At 45.1% G+C, this 23,298-nt stretch overlaps 1 protein-coding gene across 1 annotated transcript in view; it reads right to left on the bottom strand.

Moving 5' to 3' along the window:
* Positions 1-1,535: 1,535 nt before the first annotated feature.
* The window catches only part of OTULINL (OTU deubiquitinase with linear linkage specificity like), a 180,780-nt gene continuing 159,017 nt past the window's right edge, over positions 1,536-23,298 (bottom strand). Inside the window, exons 7-8 of the mRNA XM_063922942.1 lie at positions 12,584-12,853; positions 1,536-4,460 (exon numbers count right to left, since the gene is read on the bottom strand). Coding sequence (XP_063779012.1) covers positions 4,281-4,460; positions 12,584-12,853 — 450 coding nt within the window. The 3' untranslated portion in view covers positions 1,536-4,280. The remainder of the gene's footprint in view (positions 4,461-12,583; positions 12,854-23,298) is intronic.

The following is a 23,298-nucleotide window of genomic DNA, read 5'->3' as shown; positions in this document are numbered from 1 at the left end:
CCCTGACACCAGCCGGACTGCATTCTGAATACATACAAAGCCAATGCAGGAGACTCCAGCTCTGCCCAGAAGGTATTTCTTTAGTCACCAAAATAATAACATATATTTCTAGTTTAAATATTAGCTTTATTACAATCATCATATAAAGCTGAACTTAACCTTTAATAGTCTGTCTTATTACAGCAGATTGCTATGGTTTTCCACATATACCAAAATACCATAGCATCATACAAAGACACTTTTGGTGCAATTGTTTAATATGTACAAATTATGCAAAATGTTTACAAAAAATGTAAAAGCAATGCAACAAGAAATTCATGAAATATTTTCAGCAATGTGAACAACACAATTGCAACAATTTACAGCAAGGTGAAATACAATATATATTATATATTTGGAGTTACTGTACCATGTAGAGTCAATATAATATGAAGATGGTATCGGGATCACAGCGCTTGGGATACCGGTGGTCAGAATACCAACAGCAGCATCCCAACACACAGGATCTCGAAACCTGGTAGGTAAGTAATGCACCCTAACTCCCTACCCCTCCCTTTCCGCAGTCTGACCCTAACCCCTCCCCCTGGAGCGTAACCCTAACCCTTGCTCCCTGCAGTCTAACCCTAACTCTTCTCCCTTAGTGCCTAACCCTACCTGAAGCCTAACGCTAGGGTTATGCTAACCTTCCCCCCCTTACTGCCTATCCATAACCCCCTCTACTTAGTCCCTAACCCTCCCTCCCTGCAGTCTAACCCTAACCCCCCCCCCCCCCCCGCAGCCTAAACCTAACCTCCCCACCCCCCCACAGCCTGACCCTGAACCACCCTGGAATACTTACCCCCAGGATGCTGGCAATCGGGATTTCGGCACCGGTATTGTATACTATGTCTGGATCTGGTTTTCCAGTGTCTGCATCAGTATTTAGACTGCTGGCTTCTCCAACACCGGTATGCTGAGCAGATCCATATAATATGTTACAAATGGGGCTGATTCTGAGTTGGATGCAGCGGCATCCGTGAGTCTTTTGCCGCAGTCATGTCTGCATCTTTTTGCTCACACCACTACAAGCCCTTCCCTGGTGTACATCAATGCACTTGAATTTGCAAGGGCTGAGAAGCTCACTTTGAGCATCCTAAGACACTGAAATACTGCTTGGTCCATCTTTAGACCATCATTCGCAACATCCAAACTTGCACCAGCCCCATGATGTGCGAAATCTGTCAGAGTATGGCCTCAAAAGTGAGCAATTGTGCATCTGAATATGCAACACTACAGCAACACTTTCACAATACTCATAGAGGGTAATTCCAAGTTGATCGCAGCAGGAATTTTGTTAGCAGTTGGGCAAAACCATGTGCACTGCAGGGGAGGCAGATATAACATGTGCAGAGAGAGTTAGATTTGGGTGGGTTATTTTGTTTCTGTGCAGGGTAAATACTGGCTGCTTTATTTTTACACTGCAATTTAGATTGCAGATTGAACTCACCCCACCCAAATCTAACTCTCTCTGCAAATGTTATATCTGCCTCCCCTGCAGTGCACATGGTTTTGCCCAACTGCTAACAAACTAGCTGCTGCGATCAACTCAGAATTACCCCCATAAGACTGTACATTTCCATGAAATACTGCTTGGTCCATCTTTAGACCATCATTCGCAACATCCAAACTTGCACCAGCCCCATGATGTGCGAAATCTGTCAGAGTATGGCCTCAAAAGTGAGCAATTGTGCATCTGAATATGCAACACTACAGCAACAGTTTCACAATACTCATAGGGGGTAATTCCAAGTTGATCGCAGCAGGAATTTTGTTAGCAATTGGGCAAAACCATGTGCACTGCAGGGGGGGCAGATATAACATTTGCAGAGAGAGTTATATTTGGGTGGGTTATTTTGTTTCTGTGCAGGGTAAATACTGGCTGCTTTATTTTTACACTGCAATTTAGATTGCAGATTGAACACACCACACCCAAATCTAACTCTCTCTGCACATGTTAAATCTGCCCCCCCCTGCACTGCACATGGTTTTGGCTAACTGCTAAAAAATTTCCTGCTGCGATCAACTTGGAATTACCCCCATTGTTTTTAAAGTACAGTAATAAAAGTTACATTTTATAACTGTAAGAGTGCCCCCAGAAAAAGAGAGTTTCTTCTGCCCCTTTTGTATATACGTTTATGAGCAGGTGCAAGGTCATGTTCAAAGGCGGGAAAGGTCAGTTTGGCTGTTTCATTTCGCAGAATAAAGTTGGTTACTGAAGTGCAATTATGGTTGGATGTTTGTGTGTATTGTTTAGTGCTATTGACAGTGTAAAAAATAAATACAACAATGTTGTTCATGCAAAGTGGTGACTGGTCACCCAGGAAGAGATCCAGGATTGTGGTGTCACGTGAAAATGGTCTTTTGTATGCAGCAATTGCGAGAGAAGTTGGTGGGAATGTGACAACATCAGGAGTACGAAAGTTTTGTATACGCTATCAGAAAACACAATCTATACAAAACAAAGAAGGAAAAGCCCGGAAAAAGTGCACAACAGCTGTTGATGATGGAATAAAACTAATTTGCGTCAGGAACAGATTGATGTCATCTGCGGCCATTAGCAGTGAACTGAGTGCAACTGGTGTTTTTGTCAGTACCAGAATGGGTCGGAGAAGACTAACGGAGGTAGTATTCCCCGAAAAAGGCAATTCCTGAATAGAAAGCAGCGGCAGAAACGAATACAGTGGGCAAAAGAACACATTGCATGGACAGAAGGTCAGTGGAAACAAGTGATATGGAGTGACGAAACTAAGATATCGCTATTTGGTAGTGATGGGAGAAAATATGTGAGACGTCGCATGGGGGAAGAGGTACATCCAGATTGCATTCAAACGACAACTAAATATCCTACAAGTGATATGATCTGGGCATTTATGACAGCAGATGCTGTAGGCTGCTTTATGTCATAGATGGCACACTGAACAGCAGAAAGTACATTGAATCCATCCAACAATGAAAACTTCTACCTTCTATCAGGGATCTTTTTCCAGATAATGCCCCATTTTTTCCCCAGCAGGATTCAGCTCCGTGTCACACTGCATGGATGTGCAAACAGTGGTTCACGGAGAATGACCTACAGGTGCTGGGATGGCCAGGAAACCGCTCAGACCTGAACCCCATAGAACATTTGTGGTTCCGTTTGAAAAAACTGGTACATCTGAGGCATCTGTCCAATAAAAGAGAATTAATTGAGGCTATAATTGTCTCATGGCACCACATAATAAAGAAGGAACAGCTCCAAACATTGGTTGGCTTAATGCCACATCGCTGTGCTGCTGTCTTGAAATACTGGTAGGACAGTGACATCATAAGTACATAGGGATTTTCACCCTAAGTGTTGTTTTCACTGCATAACTTCCCCTGTAATGCAAATATTTGACCTTTGTTAATTGTGTTGAATTCAGCATTGCATTCCCTTACATTTGATATGAATCATTGCACTGCATGTAGTGTAACAGTTTTTAGAAGCATTTGAAGTTGAAAAACATTAAAATTTCAAAAAGTGTCCACAATTTTGGCCACCACTGTGTGTGTATATATATATATATATATATATATATATATATATATATATCTATCATATATTTGTGTGTCATTATCTCAGTAGGGGACCCAAAAATGTGGGATTTTGAATTTTGGATAGGGATACTCAACCTGTATAATGTTTTCATTAGTACAGTTCCACCAAACAAATGCTCTAGTTTAGGGCTATTAAATTATTTTCCAAGTTTTTTTTTTTAACACTTAATAGTATAAATCCTCTGACACAAGCCTACTCCACTAAAGTCTTAAAATATTATTTACATTGTATGCTCTATTTACATGCATTACTTTATGTACTGCAAATATGCCTGTCCAGATACAGAGTCCTGTGATTTGCAATTTTTTTATGACCCATCTTTGATTTGGCATTCCAACAAATCATAGTGCACTTTTTGAGTAAATTCTGCATTATGGACATTCTAAGGCAAGTCAACTAAAATAAGTTAACCTTTTCCCAATAGTCTATAACATAAATAAAATTAAATAAAAAATGAATCTTTGGAGACTTTGGGCCAGATGCATCATTGCTTGGAAATTGATAAAATGGACAGTGAAAAAGTGCCAGCCAATCACCTCCTAACTGTCATTTTTCAAACACAGCCTGTGACATGGCAGTTAGGCCCTGATTGGTTGGCACTTTTTCTTTCTCCATTTTATCACTCTCAAAGCGATGATGCATCTAGCCCTCTGTGATAAATGAATTATTTGGATATGATTGGTATGTTATAGTGTCGATTGTCATCAGTCATTAAGATAATTTCATGCCAGTCTCGTTTGTAATCCTCAGGATAAATCCTTTCAAAGTCTTCAGTATTCATTTTACTCAACTGGAACACTTTTATCCTAAGTTCAAGAGCATAGCCCACCAAGCACATTTCAACCTAAAAATAAAGATAAAACAGTCATAAAGTAGTTAATAAATAATAATAATAATAATAAATATATCCAAAGGAAAGATTACATTATTCTAAACTAATAAAATAAATCCAGCTGCTTAAGTCAGGTCACTTCAGGCTCCTCCATGTCCCCTATCTGTTCCCTCCCCACTATACTTAACGGTCCGCCTGTCTTCTCCTGATCTACCTCAGTACTGCCCCTCACTCTCACTGTGCATGACGGAGAGGAACAGACCAAACTCTATTATTATATTGATTTACTAGCTAAATTACCTATATATTTGCATATATAAATGGCAAGGTAGCATACAAATAGCAATAACCTTTGAATTTTTAAAAGCAATGTTCAGACACAAAAAAATGTTGGGTTTGTTCAGGAAGAAGAAAGGTATACATTATAACGCAGGTTTTCAGAATACGTCCCACTCAGATACTGTATTGAGGTTTTAGGAAGAAAATGGTCTGTAACTTTCCCTTACCAACTAATAAGGCATTTTCTTGTTTTTTATACTGTAATAGATAAAAAAAAGAATTTGGGGAAGATTAACTAAAGTTTAGTTTTGCAAAAGAACAAGATTTTTACGGTTTTATGAAGTCTGTGAACAGTTTGGATAGACTCGATTGCTGAAACCTGAACCAGTGGGTACCAGGGTAATAGTGTACAAATAGCCTTCAATCACAAACAATGGCTAAGGAGCCATGTGCATCCAAATTCACAAACTGAACACCGGGTCTCATGCAAAGTGTACATGTTCATAACTGTGCACAATATTCTTTAGTGGTGGCTGTTGGTGTCATTATTTTAGGATTTTAGATTGATGAATACACATTGAAACGCAGACTATGGCCCTCATTCCGAGTTGATCACACGCTAGCTACTTTTAGCAGTCGTGCAAACGCGTAGTCGCCGCCCAAGGGGGAGTGTATTTTCGCTTTGCAAGAGTGCGATCGCCTGTGCAGCTGAGAGGTACAAAAACATTTTGTGCAAAACAAGACCAGCCCTGTAGTTACTTATTCTGTGCGATGATTGCTGCGACGAAGGTCCCAGGAATTGACGTCAGATACCCGCCCTGCAAACAACTGGACACGCCTGCGTTTTTCCAAACACTCTCAGAAAACGGTCAGTTGACACCCATAAACTCCCACTTCCTGTCAAACTCCTTGTGATTGGCTGTGCGAATGGAATCGTCGCTAGAAGCAGTGCTAAACAACTATGCTCTTTGTACCCGTACGCCACGCATGCACATTGCGGCCCATACGCATGCGTAGTTTTGCCGTTTTTTTAAATGATCGCTACGCAGCGAACAACGGCAGCTAGCGTACAACTCGGAATGAGGGCCTATATTCCCTGTATGTAATGCTTGTCGTCAGTTTTCTGATTGCATAGTCTGTTATTCGCTTTTCACCTGCTGCATAGGTTTTCTTGCTCAGGGTAAGCTGTCAGTATGTTAACACTGGCAAAATCATAAATGTCAGCACCAGGAAAATGTTGACTTTTTCAAAATGTCAATGTTAGGCTTGAGTTTAGAGGTTAGGGTTATTTGTCGGGGTTAGAGCTACTTTAAAAACAGTGTTGACATTCTGACCATGTCAACATTTAATCAGTGTTGACATGGTGAATGTTGACATTATGAACATATCAACACGTTCAAAGTCAACATAATGACAATGCCCACATTCTCATGTCAACATTATAAACGTCAAGATAATATACCGAACCCCTTGTTCAGCACACTGTGACAGGGTTCTATTTACTGGATGGTCTTCACTTTGCCGACGGTCGGGCTCCCGGCGACCAGCATACCGCCGCCGGAATCCTGACCACCGGCATACCGACAGTTCTTCTCCCTCTTGGGGGTCCACGACCCCCCTGGCGGGAGAATAGATAGCGTGGCGCGGAGCACAGCGAGCCCACAAGGGGCTAATTTGCGCACGCCCAGCTGTCGGTATGCCGGCGGTCGGGATTCTGGCACCGGTATGCTGGTCACCGGGAGCCCGACCACCGGCAACACATACTACACCCCTATTTACTAAGTAAAAAATAATAAGAAAAATCTCTTGGGAGCTGACAATAGAAGTCCCGCAGTATTTGTGGATCCTGATTTAAGGCTGCAGCTTCACTATGAGGTTACTGACCACCCCAAAGTATGTACAAAAGCAATAGACAGATATAAAATGAAGCGCTGCCTGACTCAGTATTTAATTTTTAATTAAATCCTGAGTCAGGCAGTGCTTCATTTTATACCTGTCTATTTACCAAGCCTTGGATGGAGATAAAAGTGGACGGAGATAAAGTACCAGCCAATCAGCTCCTACCTGCCATGTCACAGAGGCTGGGTTTGAAAAAATAAGAATTTACTCACCGGTAATTCTATTTCTCGTAGTCCGTAGTGGATGCTGGGAACTCCGAAAGGACCATGGGGAATAGCGGGCTCCGAAGGAGGCTGGGCACTCTAGAAAGATTTAGGACTACCTGGTGTGCACTGGCTCCTCCCACTATGACCCTCCTCCAAGCCTCAGTTAGGACACTGTGCCCGGACGAGCGTACACAATAAGGAAGGATTTTGAATCCCGGGTAAGACTCATAATAGCCACACCAATCACACCGTACAACTCGTGATATGAATCCCAGTTAACAGTATGAAACAACTGAGCCTCTCAACAGATGGCTCAACAATAACCTGATTTAGTTAACAATAACTATGTACAAGTATTGCAGATAAACCGCACTTGGGATGGGCGCCCAGCATCCACTACGGACTACGAGAAATAGAATTACCGGTGAGTAAATTCTTATTTTCTCTAACGTCCTAGTGGATGCTGGGAACTCCGAAAGGACCATGGGGATTATACCAAAGCTCCCAAACGGGCGGGAGAGTGCGGATGACTCTGCAGCACCGAATGAGAGAACTCCAGGTCCTCCTCAGCCAGGGTATCCAATTTTGTAGAATTTTGCAAACGTGTTTGCCCCTGACCAAGTAGCTGCTCGGCAAAGTTGTAAAGCCGAGACCCCTCGGGCAGCCGCCCAAGATGAGCCCACCTTCCTAGTGGAATGGCCATTTACAGATTTTGGCTGTGGCAGGCCTGCCACAGAATGAGCAAGCTGAATTGTACTACAAATCCAGCGAGCAATAGTCTGCTTAGAAGCAGGAGCACCCAGCTTGTTGGGTGCATACAGGATAAACAGCTAGTCAGATTTTCTGACTCCAGCCGTCCTGGAAACATATATTTTCAGGGCCCTGACAACGTCTAGCAACTTGGAGTCCTCCAAGTCCCTAGTAGTCGCAGGCACCACAATAGGCTGGTTCAGGTGAAACGCTGACACCACCTTTGGGAGAAATTGGGGACGAGTCCTCAATTCTGCCCTATCCATATGGAAAATCAGATAAGGGCTTTTACATGATAAAGCCGCCAATTCTGACACACGCCTGGCTGAAGCCAAAGCCAATAACATGACCACTTTCCACGTGAGATATTTCAGATCCACGGTTTTTAGTGGCTCAAACCAATGTGATTTTAAGAAACTCAACATCACGTTGAGATCCCAAGATGCCACAGGAGGCACAAATGGGGGCTGAATATGCAGCACTCCTTTCACAAATGTTTGAACTTCAGGTACTGAAGCTAGTTCTTTTTGAAAGAAAATCGACAGAGCCGAGATCTGTACTTTAATGGAGCCTAGTTTTAGGCCCATATTAACTCCTGCTTGCAGGAAATGCAGAAATCGACCTAGTTGAAATTCCTCTGTTGGGGCCTTTTCGGCCTCACACCATGCAACATACTTCCGCCATATGCGGTGATAATGATTTGCTGTAACCTCTTTTCTAGCTTTAATAAGCGTAGGAATGACTTCCTCCGGAATGCCCTTTTCCTTCAGGATCCGGCGTTCAACCGCCATGCCGTCAAACGCAGCCGCGGTAAGTCTTGGAACAGACAGGGCCCCTGCTGTAGCAGGTCTTGTCTGAGCGGCAGAGACCACGGGTCCTCTGAGATCATCTCTTGAAGTTCCGGGTACCACGCTCTTCTTGGCCAATCCGGAACCACGAGAATTGTGTTTACACCTCGCTTTCTTATTATTCTCAATACCTTTGGTATGAGAGGTAGAGGAGGGAACACATAAACTGACTGGTACACCCACGGTGTCACTGGAGTGTCCACAGCTATCGCCTGAGGGTCTCTTGACCTGGCGCAATACCTCTCTAGTTTTTTGTTTAGGCGGGACGCCATCATGTCCACCTGTGGACGACCCCACTGATTTACAATCATTTGGAGACTTCTGGATGAAGTCCCCACTCTCCCGGGTGGAGGTCGTGCCTGCTGAGAAAGTCTGCTTCCCAGTTGTCCACTCCCGGGATGAACACTGCTGACAGTGCTAGTACATGATTTTCCGCCCATCGGAGAATCCTTGTGGCTTCTGCCATTGCCATCCTGCTTCTTGTGCCGCCCTGTCGATTCACATGGGCGACTGCCGTGATGTTGTCTGACTGGATCAGCACCGGCTGGTGTAGGAGCAGGGATTTTGCTTGATTTAGGGCATTGTAAATGGCCCTTAGTTCCAGAATATTTATGTGAAGGGAAGTCTCCTGACTTGACCATAGTCCTTGGAAGTTTCTTCCCTTTGTGACTGCCCCCCAGCCTCGTAGGCTGGCATCCGTGGTCACCAGGACCCAGTCCTGTATGCCGAATCTGCGGCCCTCCAAAAGATGAGCACTCTGCAGCCACCACAGAAGAGACACCCTGGTTCTTGGGGACAGGGTTATCAAGCGATGCATCTGAAGATGCGATCCGGACCACTTGTCCAACAGGTCCCACTGAAAAATCCTGGCATGGAACCTGCCGAATGGAATTGCTTCGTAAGAAGCTACCATCTTTCCCAGGACCCGCGTGCAGTGATGCACCGATACCTGTTTTGGTTTTAGGAGGTCTCTGACTAGAGAAGACAACTCCCTGGCTTTCTCCTCCGGGAGAAACACTTTTTTCTGGACTGTGTCCAGAATCATTCCCAGGAACATTAGACGTGTCGTCGGGACCAGCTGTGACTTTGGGATATTCAGAATCCAGCCGTGCTGGCGCAGCACTTCCTGAGATAGTGCTACGCCCACTAACAACTGTTCCTTGGATCGTGCCTTTATTAGGAGATCGTCCAAGTATGGGATAATTAAAACTCCCTTTTTTCGAAGGAGTATCATCATTTCCGCCATAACCTTGGTAAATACCCTCGGTGCCGTGGAGAGTCCAAACGGCAGCGTCTGGAATTGGTAATGGCAATCCTGTACCACAAATCTGAGGTACGCCTGGTGAGGATGGTAAATGGGGACATGCAGGTAAGCATCCTTGATGTCCAGGGATACCCTGTAATCCCCCTCCTCCAGGCTTGCAATAACCGCCCTGAACGATTCCATCTTGAACTTGAATTTTTTTATGTATGTGTTCAAGGATTTCAATTTTAAAATGGGTCTCACCGAACCGTCCGGTTTCGGCACCACAAATAGTGTGGAATAGTAACCCCGGCCTTGTTGAAGTAGGGGTACCTTGATTATCACCTGCTGGGAATACAGCTTGTGAATCGCTGCTAGCACCGCCTCCCTGTCTGAGGGAGCAATCGGCAAGGCAGATTTTAGGAACCGGTGGGGTGGAGCCGCCTCGAATTCCAGCTTGTACCCCTGAGATACTATTTGAAGGATCCAGGGATCCACCTGTGAGCGAGCCCACTGATCGCTGAACTTCATGAGGCGGGCCCCCACCGTACCTAGCTCCGCCTGTGGAGCCCCACCGTCATGCGGCGGACTTGGTCAATATTTTCTGACAGTTTATCCGACCACGCAGCGGCAGCACTGCACATCCATGCTGACGCAATAGCTGGTCTAAGTATAATGCCTGAGTGTGTATATACAGACTTCAGGATCGCCTCCTGCTTTCTATCAGCAGGTTCCTTAAGGGCGGCCGTATCCTGAGACGGTAGTGCCACCTTTTTAGACAAACGTGTGAGCGCTTTATCCACTCTAGGAGGTGTTTCCCAACGTAACCTATCCTCTGGCGGGAAAGGGAACGCCATTAGTACCTTCTTAGGAATTACCAATTTCTTATCAGGGGAAGCCCACGCTTCTTCACACACTTCATTTAATTCATCTGACGGGGGGAAAACTACAGGTAGTTTTTTCTCCCCAAACATAATACCCTTTTTTGTGGTACCTGGATGTAAATCAGAGATATTTAACACCTCTTTCATTGCCTCAATCATGCAGTGAATGGCCTTCATGGGCATTAAATTTGACTCCTCGTCGTCGACACTGGTGTCAGTATCCGTGTCGACATCTACTTGTGCCATCTGAGATAGCGGGCGTTTTGCTCCGCCTCCACCTCATTATCCTCATCAAACATGTCGACACAGCCGTACCGACACACTCCACACACACAGGGAATGCTCAATATAGAGGACAGGACCCACAAAAGCCCTTTGGGGGGACAGAGTGAGAGTATGCCAGCACACACCAGAGCGCTATATAAGGCAGGGACTAACTGAGTTATGTCCCTTATAGCTGCTTTTTAATATAAACTATATACTGCGCCAAATTAAATGCCCCCCCTCTCTCTTTTTTACCCTTTTCTGTAGAGTAGTCTGCAGGGGAGAGCCAGGGAGCTTCCTTCCAGCGGAACTGTGAGGGAAAAATGGCGCCCAGTGTGCTGAGGGAGATAGCTCCGCCCCTTTTCCGCGGCCTATTCTCCCGCTTTTTTCTGGATTCTGGCAGGGGTATTTACCTCATATATAGCCCCTGGGGCTATATATTGAGGTATTTTTGCCAGCCAAGGTGTTTTTATTGCTGCCTCAGGGCGCCCCCCCGCCCCAGCGCCCTGCACCCTCAGTGACCGGAGTGTGAAGTGTGAGAGGAGCAATGGCGCACAGCTGCAGTGCTGTGCGCTACCTTGGTGAAGACTGATGTCTTCATGCCGCCGATTTTCCGGACCATCTTCTTGCTTCTGGCTCTGTAAGGGGGACGGCGGCGCGGCTCCGGGACCGAACATCAAGGCTGGGCCTGCGGTCGATCCCTCTGGAGCTAATGGTGTCCAGTAGCCTAAGAAGCCCAATCCGGCTGCAAGCAGGCGAGTTCGCTTCTTCTCCCCTTAGTCCCTCGCTGCAGTGAGCCTGTTGCCAGCAGGTCTCACTGAAAATAATAAACCTAAATCTATACTTTCTTTCTAAGGGCTCAGGAGAGCCCCTAGTGTGCATCCAACCTCGGCCGGGCACAAAATCTAACTGAGGCTTGGAGGAGGGTCATAGTGGGAGGAGCCAGTGCACACCAGGTAGTCCTAAATCTTTCTAGAGTGCCCAGCCTCCTTCGGAGCCCGCTATTCCCCATGGTCCTTTCGGAGTTCCCAGCATCCACTAGGACGTTAGAGAAATGACAGTTACAGATGTAGCCATGCTCACTGTTGACGCGATACGTGCAGTGATGGTACGACTGTGTTCGCTACTGTGTACATACGCACACACACCCATTAAAACCTATGGTGCAAACACCCGCGGCGGCCAGTTGCAGAGCAGCACATTCACACTATGCCGTAATGTGTGCGCATGTACGTACAGATGGAGCCATGCTCATTGAGCATGGCTGCATCGCAGGCTGGCACAAGTAGCGTGTCTAGGTGCGCCTGCGCCTCGTCCCTCCGCTGAGCATACAGAGACATTCCCATTGAAAGTGAATGGGGTGCATGCACGCCCCATTCATTCCCGGCAGGCCCGCCTCTCAGACGGAGCCATGATTAGCGTGGATCTATCTGTACGCATTGCGGCATTGATGAGCATGGCTCATCTGTAGAAGCTGTCTGGCTTATACTTTATCTCCGTCCACTTTACCTCCATCCAAGGCTTAGTAAATAGACCCCACTGTTTGCTGTACTTAGATTTTTTTTTTCCCATTCTTAGTTTCCACTTCCCTCAATCTTACTTAACCAGAAAAGAAAACAAAGAAACTGAGTTAAATAATAATAATAATTAACCATAATAAGTAAAACAGAATTTTGGACTCATCATGGGTATGATACTTTCTTGCAACAGCCCTGAGTCAATGTAAAGACACTGAAAATACTGCCCTACAAATGTACAGTACCTGCTCCACACCCACAGTATCGCCCACTGAATTCAAATGGTTCATCATGTAGCTCAGAGGATCTGCTGATGTGTCTCGTGAAAACAGAAAGTGGAAGAAGCGTGTAAAATGTTGGTCAGTGTTCCTATTCTCATATGCTTCTATTACCAAGTACAACATGATGAATTTCAAAGCTTCATACAGTTTATTCTCCTTGGCGTCATCAGAAAACACCAGCTTGCACATCCGGTTTCTTTCTCCCCGGTCCTTACAACTGTAAAACGCTGCCCACTAGAAAAGAAGCTTTATTGTTTACTCAAAATAATGCAACAAAACTATTACTAATTCTAACATTAAAGTATATGTTATATTGAATGAAAACAGTTTTCTCCCCAAACATATTTTATTAGTTCTGCAGCATATTAAAACAGAATGAGCAATGTCAACAATGCACGATACAAATAATACAAAAATAGTACATACAGTACATCAGTCATGACAAATAGACAGACCATGTATATAGTGCTGTGCAGGATAAGACCGAATCACGGTCAACAATTCTTAGTTCATACCATGATGTGGAAAAAAACAATTAGAAATCAGCTGTTGTACAGTATGCATGGCATTTAATGGCAACTAAAATGTTCAACATAAGTGAATAACCGTCTCCATCAAATGACTTTTAGCACGGAAGGTGCGTATACCAGCATGGTGTGTATCTCAAAGATAGGATTTAGGGCACCGAGATTTCTGAAATAAAAAGCTTTGCCACCCATGTTTATAATAAATAAAAGCCACCTCTAAAATTCTGGTTGCCAACAAAAGCGCACAGTTGTAAAATCCAATCCCCAGGGGCGTGGCTTGCACGCTGACTGAGTCGGACGCCTGGAGAAAAGATCCTGCATAGCCAGCTCCAAACTTCCATTCGACACCTTTCTTTCCAGCTTGGTCATTTCCATTCCACCCTTTCTTGTGGATTGGATGTCTGATCTGCCTTTGAGAATCCCAGCCTTCAGAGTCACACCACAACGCCTTCATACTGCTCAGTCACACAGTGAGTTTGTCTCTCTCTGGATCCTCAAGGAGACACTGCTGGTCAGTTCTCCATTTGACTGAAAGCACATTAGTCCTGCATCTCAACCAAGGTCGCCACAAAGCTTGCTTGCATGCTTGTGATAGCTGCCATCTTGTCTGCCAGATCTCATCCTCCAGCAACTCCTGCTATGTAAGCTACTTGCCCTGCTGTCCCTCATCCACTGTTGTGGAGTCCACTATTTATAATGCTGCTGTCCTTTGTTGGACCCTAAGACAGGTGACTCTTTACACTATATTTGATTAAAACTCCAGATTTCACCATGTAATCTGCTCTGTTATCTCTACATGTGATATTATTGATTCAAGGATTTTTTTTTGCTTTCTGCTAGTACTGTATGTTGACTGTCCATATTGTTTTGGTTTTCTGTTTAACTATTACTGTGCTATTACTCAATACCTGTGCTGAAAAAGTCTCCCCAAACCTTCTCCTCTACCTTGGCTAAATTGAAACCTCAGTGCTAGAAAGCTAACAAACACTGAGTATTACAGTCCTCCTCTGGCTGGGAAATAAATGGGGAGGTATCCAATTCAGTCTCTACAGTAGCAGCTGTGGGTACTTTTTGCGGCAGTATTATGGAACTGCAGTCTCCATCTATCACTTCATCCACTGCTGTTCCTGCCACAAAGGAGACCATGGAGCTCCTTATGCAAGCCCAAGCTTTGTAGCCTGTATGATGGATCAATTTACTCAACCATGTAAACAGATGGCCAACAATGCAAATCAGATTACAAAAAATATTCAATAAATTTCTGACCATAAGGAATTGGTCACTAAATGCACAAATCCCAAATTCAGATGATGAACAAAGTGGTCGCACCAATTTACATCTTATGGACCTCCCAGAATTTATTAAAGGCGCTCCTCTACTTGACCCTTGAAAAGACCTTCCTGTTGTGTTTGGAGTGGCAAGTGAGCTTACAAATATTTAGGGCACACAGGTTGTTAGGCGCCGAGGGTCCGCTCATCAGTGCGGCCGGCGCCTAGCAACGGGGACGCCACTGTCGGATCGTGTTCCCCGTTGCTGGGTCTAAGTTTATATCATCACTGGTTTCCTGGCTGTGTAGCATGCAGCTGCACGGCATGTTGTAATTATCACTCATCTGTTTCCCTGGCCATGCAGCTTGTCAGCTGCATGGCATTTAATCCAATCAGCCTCCAAACAGCTGATTGGAAGACTCTCTGTTAAAAGCACTCCCAGGACTCCTCACAGACGCCGGTGATAGCTTCCTGTTTGCCTGATTCTGCTGCAGAGAGAGTTCCCAGTCCCGGTCTGTTCGTTTGTTCCTGTTCTCAGTGATCCAGTACTCGGAAGTTACCATCTGTTCCTGGAGCCTGACCGAGCACCTTTAACATCTGGTGGTGTTCGTGAGTCGCGGCGCAGCCGTGTGTTGCGGCTTGTCCGCTACTATTTATTATTGTGTTTATTTTGAGTTCTGGAGCTTTGCGGAGGATTCCGCTTCCACAAGATCCACTCTGGTGTCCAGCGGTGCCGGATAGGAGTGTCGGATCCGTGGATCCTTGGTTGTCCTTTTCCCTGGCGGCTAGTCCGCACATACCTTTTGATTTAGTTAAGTTAGCTTGTAACCCCTGGCTTGGTTGCTTAGTCAGAGGGCCCCTTGTTATCTCCCTGTCTCGGACTTCCCCTTGTCTCCCATTAAGACCTGCGGGGGCATCGGGGTTGGGCAGACATAATCCGCCCTTCGAACGCGGCTGCCATGGGCTCAAGCAACCATAGTCTCGCAGGGGATTTCTGATAACACGGGCGAGACAACGGAGTTAGGGCGCCAGGGGTTACTAGGCTCTCCAGCTCCCACAACCTGTATTTCATTCCTGTACTCAGATCTCTGCCATAAGATCTTCTCCAGTCTGGAGTACAGGAATCGTAACATTATCACCGGCCAGACAAAAGAAAAAATTTCAACAGGAGTTAATTTTTTCACTTATCCAGTAGGGAGAAATTTGTCGGCCTCATGAATCCCACCGGTGTTGGGCCAAATCCTGGCCAGTTTTTGGTTAGTCAGATTCAGGAACTTACCCAGATGGTTCAGGATCTGTCCCTCCGGGTGAGCTCACAGGAAGATCTGTTACGGACTTCCCCGAGGGTCATCCCTGAACCAAAAATGCATCTGCCTGACCGTTTTTCTGGGGATAGAAAACAGTTTTTTAATTTTAAAGAGTCTTGTAAACTGTATTTTCGTTTAAGACCAGTTTCCTCAGGTACGGAGGCTCAGCGGGTTGGAATTATAATTTCTCTGCTACAGGGGGATCCTCAGACCTGGGCTTTTGGTTTAAAGACAGACGATCCGGCCTTATCGTCTGTAGACGCTTTTTTGAAATCTTTAGGGCTATTGTATGACGACCCTGATAGAGAGGCATCCGCAGAAAGTCAGTTGCGTGCTCTAAGACAGGGTAGGAATCCTGCAGAGAATTATTGTACGGAGTTTCGCCGTTGGTCGAACGACTGTGGCTGGAATGATCCTGCCCTGCGCAGTCAGTTTCGCCTCGGCTTATCTGAATCTATAAAAGACAGCCTCCTTCAGTATCCCGCTCCTGAGAACCTTGATAAACTCATGGAGCTCTCTATTAAAATAGATCGTCGGCTCAGAGAGCGGAGGACTGAGAAAGGGGCATCTGTAGTTTCTTTTCCCTGTGTTTCTTCCGTTCCGATAGACATGGAGGAGCCTATGCAGATTGGTCTCTCCAAATTGTCTCCGGAAGAAAGAACCAGGAGGCAAAATTCTGGTCTGTGTTTGTACTGCGGAGGTAAGGGACATTTTGCCCGTAGTTGCCCAAACAAGTCGGGAAACTTCCTGACCAAGTGAATAGTGAGGGGGTTCACTTTGGTCTACAGCTCATCTCCTCAAATAATTCACTATTGGTTCCTGCTAAAGTTTCTTATGACAGCCTCTGTTCCTCAGTCTCTGCTTTTGTGGACAGTGGAGCTGCAGGAAACTTTATGGACTTAACATGGGCCAAGGCCTTAGGTATTCCTCAGTTAACCTTAAGTAGGTGTATCACCATGCATGGTTTAGATGGGAGTCCCTTATCCAATGGGGTTATTTCTCTATGTACACCTCCTGTTTTGCTCTCGGTGGGAGCTCTACATTCTGAAAAGATTGAGTTTTTTCTTACCCATTGTCCAGCAGTTCCTGTGGTTCTGGGTCACCCTTGGCTGGCCTTTCATAATCCCATCATAGATTGGCAGTCTGGGGAGATTCTACAATGGAGTACCATCTGTGATAAAGAATGTATTACACTTCCTATCCGAGTAGCTGCTGCCAGGTCCGCACATATTCCTGGAGAGTACCAAGATTTTTTGGATGTGTTTTCCAAGGGCAATGCGGATATTTTGCCTCCCCATAGGCCTTATGATTGTACCATTGAGTTAATTCCTGGTGCCACGTTGCCTAAAGGAAGGTTATATGCATTGTCTGGTCCTGAAACTGTGGCCATGAATGAGTATGTGAAAGAAAGTCTTGAGAAAGGGTTTATCAGGCCATCTAAATCCCCTTTAAGTGCAGGTTTTTTCTTCGTAGAGAAGAAGGATGGTTCCCTCAGACCCTGCATTGACTTTCGAGCCCTGAATAAAATCTCAGTAAAGAATACTTACCCTCTGCCTCTGATCTCTGTCCTCTTTGATCAGCTACGTTCGGCTGTTATTTTTTCCAAGATTGACTTGAGAGGAGCATATAATCTCATTAGAATCAGATCGGGGGATGAGTGGAAAACAGCATTCAGTACTCAATCAGGTCACTATGAGTATCTGGTCATGCCTTTCGGCCTATCTAACGCTCCGGCAGTCTTTCAGGATCTCATAAATGATGTGCTCCGTGAGTTTCTGGGAAGATTCGTTGTGGTCTATTTAGACGACATTTTGATTTATTCTGACTCTATAGAACAACATGTTACCCAGGTGCGTCAGGTACTTAAGAAATTACGTGAAAATCACTTGTATGCCAAACCGGAGAAGTGTGAATTTCACGTCACGGAGGTATCCTTTTTAGGGTACATTATTTCCCCTCGGGGATTCCGAATGGAACCTAAGAAGCTCCAAGCCATCCTGAGTTGGGCGCAACCCACCAACTTAAAAGCAATTCAGCGCTTTTTAGGGTTTGCGAACTACTACAGAAGGTTTATTCACTCTTTCTCTGACATAGTTGCTCCCATTGTGGCACTCACTAAGAAGGGAGCAGATCCTACCAATTGGTCATGTGAAGCTAAAGTATCTTTTCAGGCCTTGAAACAAGCCTTTGTCTCAGCCCCTGTCCTTAGACATCCCAACCCAGAATTGCCTTTCATCGTTGAGGTAGATGCCTCGGAGGTTGGTGTAGGGGCTATCCTTTCTCAGAAGGATCCAGATTCCCTTGAGTTACATCCTTGTGCCTTTATGTCCAGGAAATTCTCATCTGCTGAATCCAACTACGATGTTGGTAATCGGGAGTTGCTGGCTATTAAATGGGCTTTTGAGGAGTGGAGACATTGGCTTGAAGGAGCGACCCATACCATTTCTGTTTTGACAGATCACAAAAATCTTCAATACATTGAATCAGCTAAGCGACTGAATGCCCGACAGGCTCGTTGGGCTTTATTTTTCACTCGTTTCAAATTCATTATCACCTTCAGACCTGGTTCCAAGAATACCAAGGCAGATGCCCTCTCACGCAGTTTTCTTCCCGCTCAAGACAACAGTCCTGTTACTCTCATACTTCCGCCTTCAGTCATTCAGGCAGGTCTCACACAGGATGTTTTTTCTCAATTGAAGCTGCTTCAACATCAAGCTCCGGGAAATACTCCTGCTGGTCGTCTTTTTGTTCCTGAGTTTTTGAGAGCAACTGTTTTGGAGGAATTTCATGATAGCAAAGTTGCAGGGCATCTGGGAGTCGCTAAAACTTTTGAATTGGTATCCCGCTCAGTGTGGTGGCCTGGTCTTTCTAAAGACATTAAAGAGTTTGTTTTTTCGTGTCAGGTCTGTGCACAGCATAAAGTTCCCCGTTCTTTGCCTATTGGTCAACTTATGCCATTGAATGTTCCTCTTAGACCATGGTCGCATATCTCCATGGATTTTGTGGTGGATCTCCCTCTGTCAGCTGGATGCACAGTCATATGGGTGGTAGTGGACCGTTTTAGTAAGATGGCTCATTTTATTGGTCTTCCCCGATTGCCATCTGCCCAGGGATTGGCAGTCTTGTTCCTCCGTCATGTTTTCAGACTCCATGGGTTACCCACTGATATTGTTTCTGACAGGGGTCCACAATTCATTGCACAGTTTTGGAAGTCTTTTTGTGCTTCGTTAAAAATGAAATTATCATTAACCTCCGGTTATCATCCACAATCAAATGGACAGACTGAGCGAGTGAACCAATCCTTAAAACAATATTTGCGTTTGTACTCGGCCAAACTCCAAAATGACTGGTCTGAGTTTCTTCCATTGGCAGAGTTTGCTTATAATAATGCCTGTCATTCCTCCACCAATGTGTCTCCATTTTTTGCAGTTTTTGGTTTCCACCCCAGAGCTAATTCATTTTTCCAACATTCCTCTGTCTCCTCTCTGGCCCTGACCTCTCATCTTAAACTTATTTGGAAAAAAGTGCACATAGCTCTCAGAAAAGCAGCTTTCAAGGAAAAAGATTTTTCGGACAGGTTCCGGCGGCCGTGCACTTTTAGAGTAGGAGACAGGGTGTGGCTGTCGACTCGCAATATCAAACTTCGACAAACCTCAGCCAGATTGGGTCCTAAATTTATTGGACCATTTCTCATTATCAAAAAAGTCAATCCAGTTGCTTTCCGGTTACAGCTACCAAAAACGTTACGAATCGGAAATACCTTCCATTGCTCTTTGCTCAAACCATATGTTTCATCTAGCAGATTTCCTCGTAAAAAACCTCAGGGGAGATCACCAGTTAATGTACAGGGTCAGCAGGAGTTCGTGGTTGAGAAGGTTCTCGATTCCAAGCTGTCCCGGGGTCGGCTTTATTTTTTGGTGCATTGGAAAGGTTATGGTCCTGAGGAAAGGTCGTGGGTCCTAGATGAGGACCTTCATGCCCCAAGGCTCAAAAGGGCATTTTTTCAAGAATTTCCTCAGAAACCCGGATTTAGGGGTTCCTTGACCCCTCCTCAAGGGGGGGGGTACTGTTAGGCGCCGAGGGTCCGCTCGTCAGTGCGGCCGGCGCCTAGCAACGGGGACGCCACTGTCGGATCGTGTTCCCCGTTGCTGGGTCTAAGTTTATATCATCACTGGTTTCCTGGCTGTGTAGCATGCAGCTGCACGGCATGTTGTAATTATCACTCATCTGTTTCCCTGGCCATGCAGCTTGTCAGCTGCATGGCATTTAATCCAATCAGCCTCCAAACAGCTGATTGGAAGACTCTCTGTTAAAAGCACTCCCAGGACTCCTCACAGACGCCGGTGATAGCTTCCTGTTTGCCTGATTCTGCTGCAGAGAGAGTTCCCAGTCCCGGTCTGTTCGTTTGTTCCTGTTCTCAGTGATCCAGTACTCGGAAGTTACCATCTGTTCCTGGAGTCTGACCGAGCACCTTTAACATCTGGTGGTGTTCGTGAGTCGCGGCGCAGCCGTGTGTTGCGGCTTGTCCGCTACTATTTATTATTGTGTTTATTTTGAGTTCTGGAGCTTTGCGGAGGATTCCGCTTCCACAAGATCCACTCTGGTGTCCAGCGGTGCCGGATAGGAGTGTCGGATCCGTGGATCCTTGGTTGTCCTTTTCCCTGGCGGCTAGTCCGCACATACCTTTTGATTTAGTTAAGTTAGCTTGTAACCCCTGGCTTGGTTGCTTAGTCAGAGGGCCCCTTGTTATCTCCCTGTCTCGGACTTCCCCTTGTCTCCCATTAAGACCTGCGGGGGCATCGGGGTTGGGCAGACATAATCCGCCCTTCGAACGCGGCTGCCATGGGCTCAAGCAACCATAGTCTCGCAGGGGATTTCTGATAACACGGGCGAGACAACGGAGTTAGGGCGCCAGGGGTTACTAGGCTCTCCAGCTCCCACAACCTGTATTTCATTCCTGTACTCAGATCTCTGCCATAAGATCTTCTCCAGTCTGGAGTACAGGAATCGTAACACAGGTTTGGTCCAGTGAGAGATGGTTTGGATTCCAGACCTAGAGCTGTAATGTTCTGATGACTTCATTTTCAACATAAGATGATTATTCTGTTAGATGTGAAATGGTTCCCAATTTTAACAAGTTGGTAAGGGTTCACCATAAATTTGCTTTACTTTTCCCAGCTTGCATATGTATTTATGATGGAAAAGAATACAAAGACTTTACAACACCAGCGGACTTATTTCTACTGATTAACTGAGATAAGAATATCCCTTCTGTTATGTTGATGTTTATGTCTATTTTCAAAAAACATAACTGAACTTTATGTTGATCCATCATTGGTTTAGTACTTACTGTATAATGACAGAGGTCTTACATATTTAAACAAATCTCGTGCTGATATCTCCCTTTTAGAGGAGACTCACCTCAGTGATGCTGGGCATGATAAACTGAATATGCTCTGTCAGGGTTTGGCATACCCCTCCTTTAAGTCAAAGTCCAGAGGTGTTGCTAGTTTTACTCGCAACACTTCAGGGCTGAGGTGCAAAACACTACGACAGGTAAAGCTGGACATTTCCTTATCTTGTACACCACCTCTGAGAGCCATAGGTATATAATTGGAATTATTTATGCTCCTAAAACATATTACAAGTCCTGGATATTATTAATAAGCTGTATCCCTATGCTGATTCACATATTATGCTCGGTGGTGATTTCAATATGGTAGCCTCCAATATGTTGGATAGAAAATCTCCAGCATCTTATATACCCCATGGGTATAAGGTCAATGTTAATTTTATATGTGAATAAATACCCCTGATTGACGTTTGGAGATTTCGGAACCCAACCTCCAAGGAAGTCAAGTTTTTCTCTCCTCCCCACAAAGAGTTTTCTAGGATTCATTATTGGCTTCTTTACACCTCCTTAGTTCCATAGTTCATTGATATAGGCATTGACTCCATGCTGGTATCTGACCGGGAGCAGGGTGGATACCATCTGCCCCCTGGGCCAGTACAATTTTAATGATCCAGGGTCGCTTGCACCCTGGCTGATCTATGCTGTAGCAAGAATAGCCCCCTTTCCAGCCAAGAGAAATCTAGCTGACTAGCATGAGCTATCAAAAATGTTTGTCCCCATAGCAGGCTACGAACAGAGGGTCACTGCTACTAAAAAATGGCCACTGTCAAGCAATGGAGAGCCACGTTTCCTTTCCCAGGAACCCAAAGGTAGGGAAAGTGGAAAAAGGGGGCAGTGGTTTATCAGGGGTAAAGAAGATGAATCAGTGAGTCAAGGGCATTACTGATGCATAATGTGGATAAGGGGCACTATTGTGTAGCATAATGTAAATAAGGGGAACTACTGTGTTGCATAATGTAAATACGGTGCACCACTGCGGAAAAATGTGAATAAGGGGCAGAACTGTGTAGTATACCATAAATAAGGTGCACTATTGTGTATCATAAAATGAATAAGGTGTACTACTGTGGCATAACATGGATAAGGAGCACTACTGTTGCTTAATGTGAATAAGGGGCACCACTGTGAGGCATAATTTGAATAAGGGGCACTACTGTGCGGCATAATGTGAATAAGAAGCACTACTGTGTAGCATTATGCGAATAAGGGGCACCCCTGTGTGGTAAAATGTGAAAAAGGGACACTCCTGTGTGGCACAATGTGAACAAGAGGCACCACTATGCACTGCTGTGTGGCACTATGTGAATAAGGGGCAGCCTAAGGAGCTGCAAGAAAAATACACGGAAAATGCACCCTCTGGGGTTTAATACATCACAATGTCGACATGATTCAAACTGTCGACAGGCACTAGGTTAATATCCTTAAACAGGTTCACAATGTTGACATCTGAAATGTTGCCATGTGAAATGTCAACATTCTGGGGATGCCGACTCTTAGGTGCCTATAGGGGGGGTTTGGGGATTAGGTTTAGGGGTAGAAATACTCATGAAACACTGCAGCATCACAGGTCTGCGCCAGAAGTGACTGTCACAGCTCCGCCAGGACCCACAAGAAAATAGTGGAGCTGCTGCTGCAGCCAGGAGAAGGTAATTTATCATTAGACTACAAGGGATGGTTTGCCGACAGTTCATCATGTCGATATATCATTCAAGTAGACATGATGAATGTCGACCTGATGCCTGTTGACTAGATAAACAATGGGTTTTCCCTCGTGGGGAAAATGCAGAATAATTGAATACATCCGGGTGTTAAATCTTGGAGCTTTCTCTACACAGTAAACCCCATGGCTAATTGGATATGCCCCATGGCGACAGCGTGCCAGAGAGTGTGTAGATGCAGGTGTAGTTTGGCTAAAAGGCTTGAGCTCCAAAAGATTTAACTTAGATTCTTAGCATTGAAATCACTTTATTAGCCAATTTACAAATGGGTGTACAATAATAATCTTATTTCTTGTTGTGCAGAGATATAGTTGGGAAGGGGTGTGTCTTATCTTCCCAGGGGTGTGTCCTCTTCCCCTGCATCCCCACAGGAAGTTACAAGGATTTTGGTGAGACTTCTTACTGTACCAGAAACAAACATAGTAGGCCCCGGAGAACAGAAACTG

Source organism: Pseudophryne corroboree, chromosome 5, assembly GCF_028390025.1.
Source record: "Pseudophryne corroboree isolate aPseCor3 chromosome 5, aPseCor3.hap2, whole genome shotgun sequence".
Lineage (NCBI taxonomy): Eukaryota > Metazoa > Chordata > Amphibia > Anura > Myobatrachidae > Pseudophryne > Pseudophryne corroboree.
The sequence above is the reverse complement of the archived record's forward strand: the minus strand, read 5'-3'. Positions and strand labels throughout refer to the sequence as shown.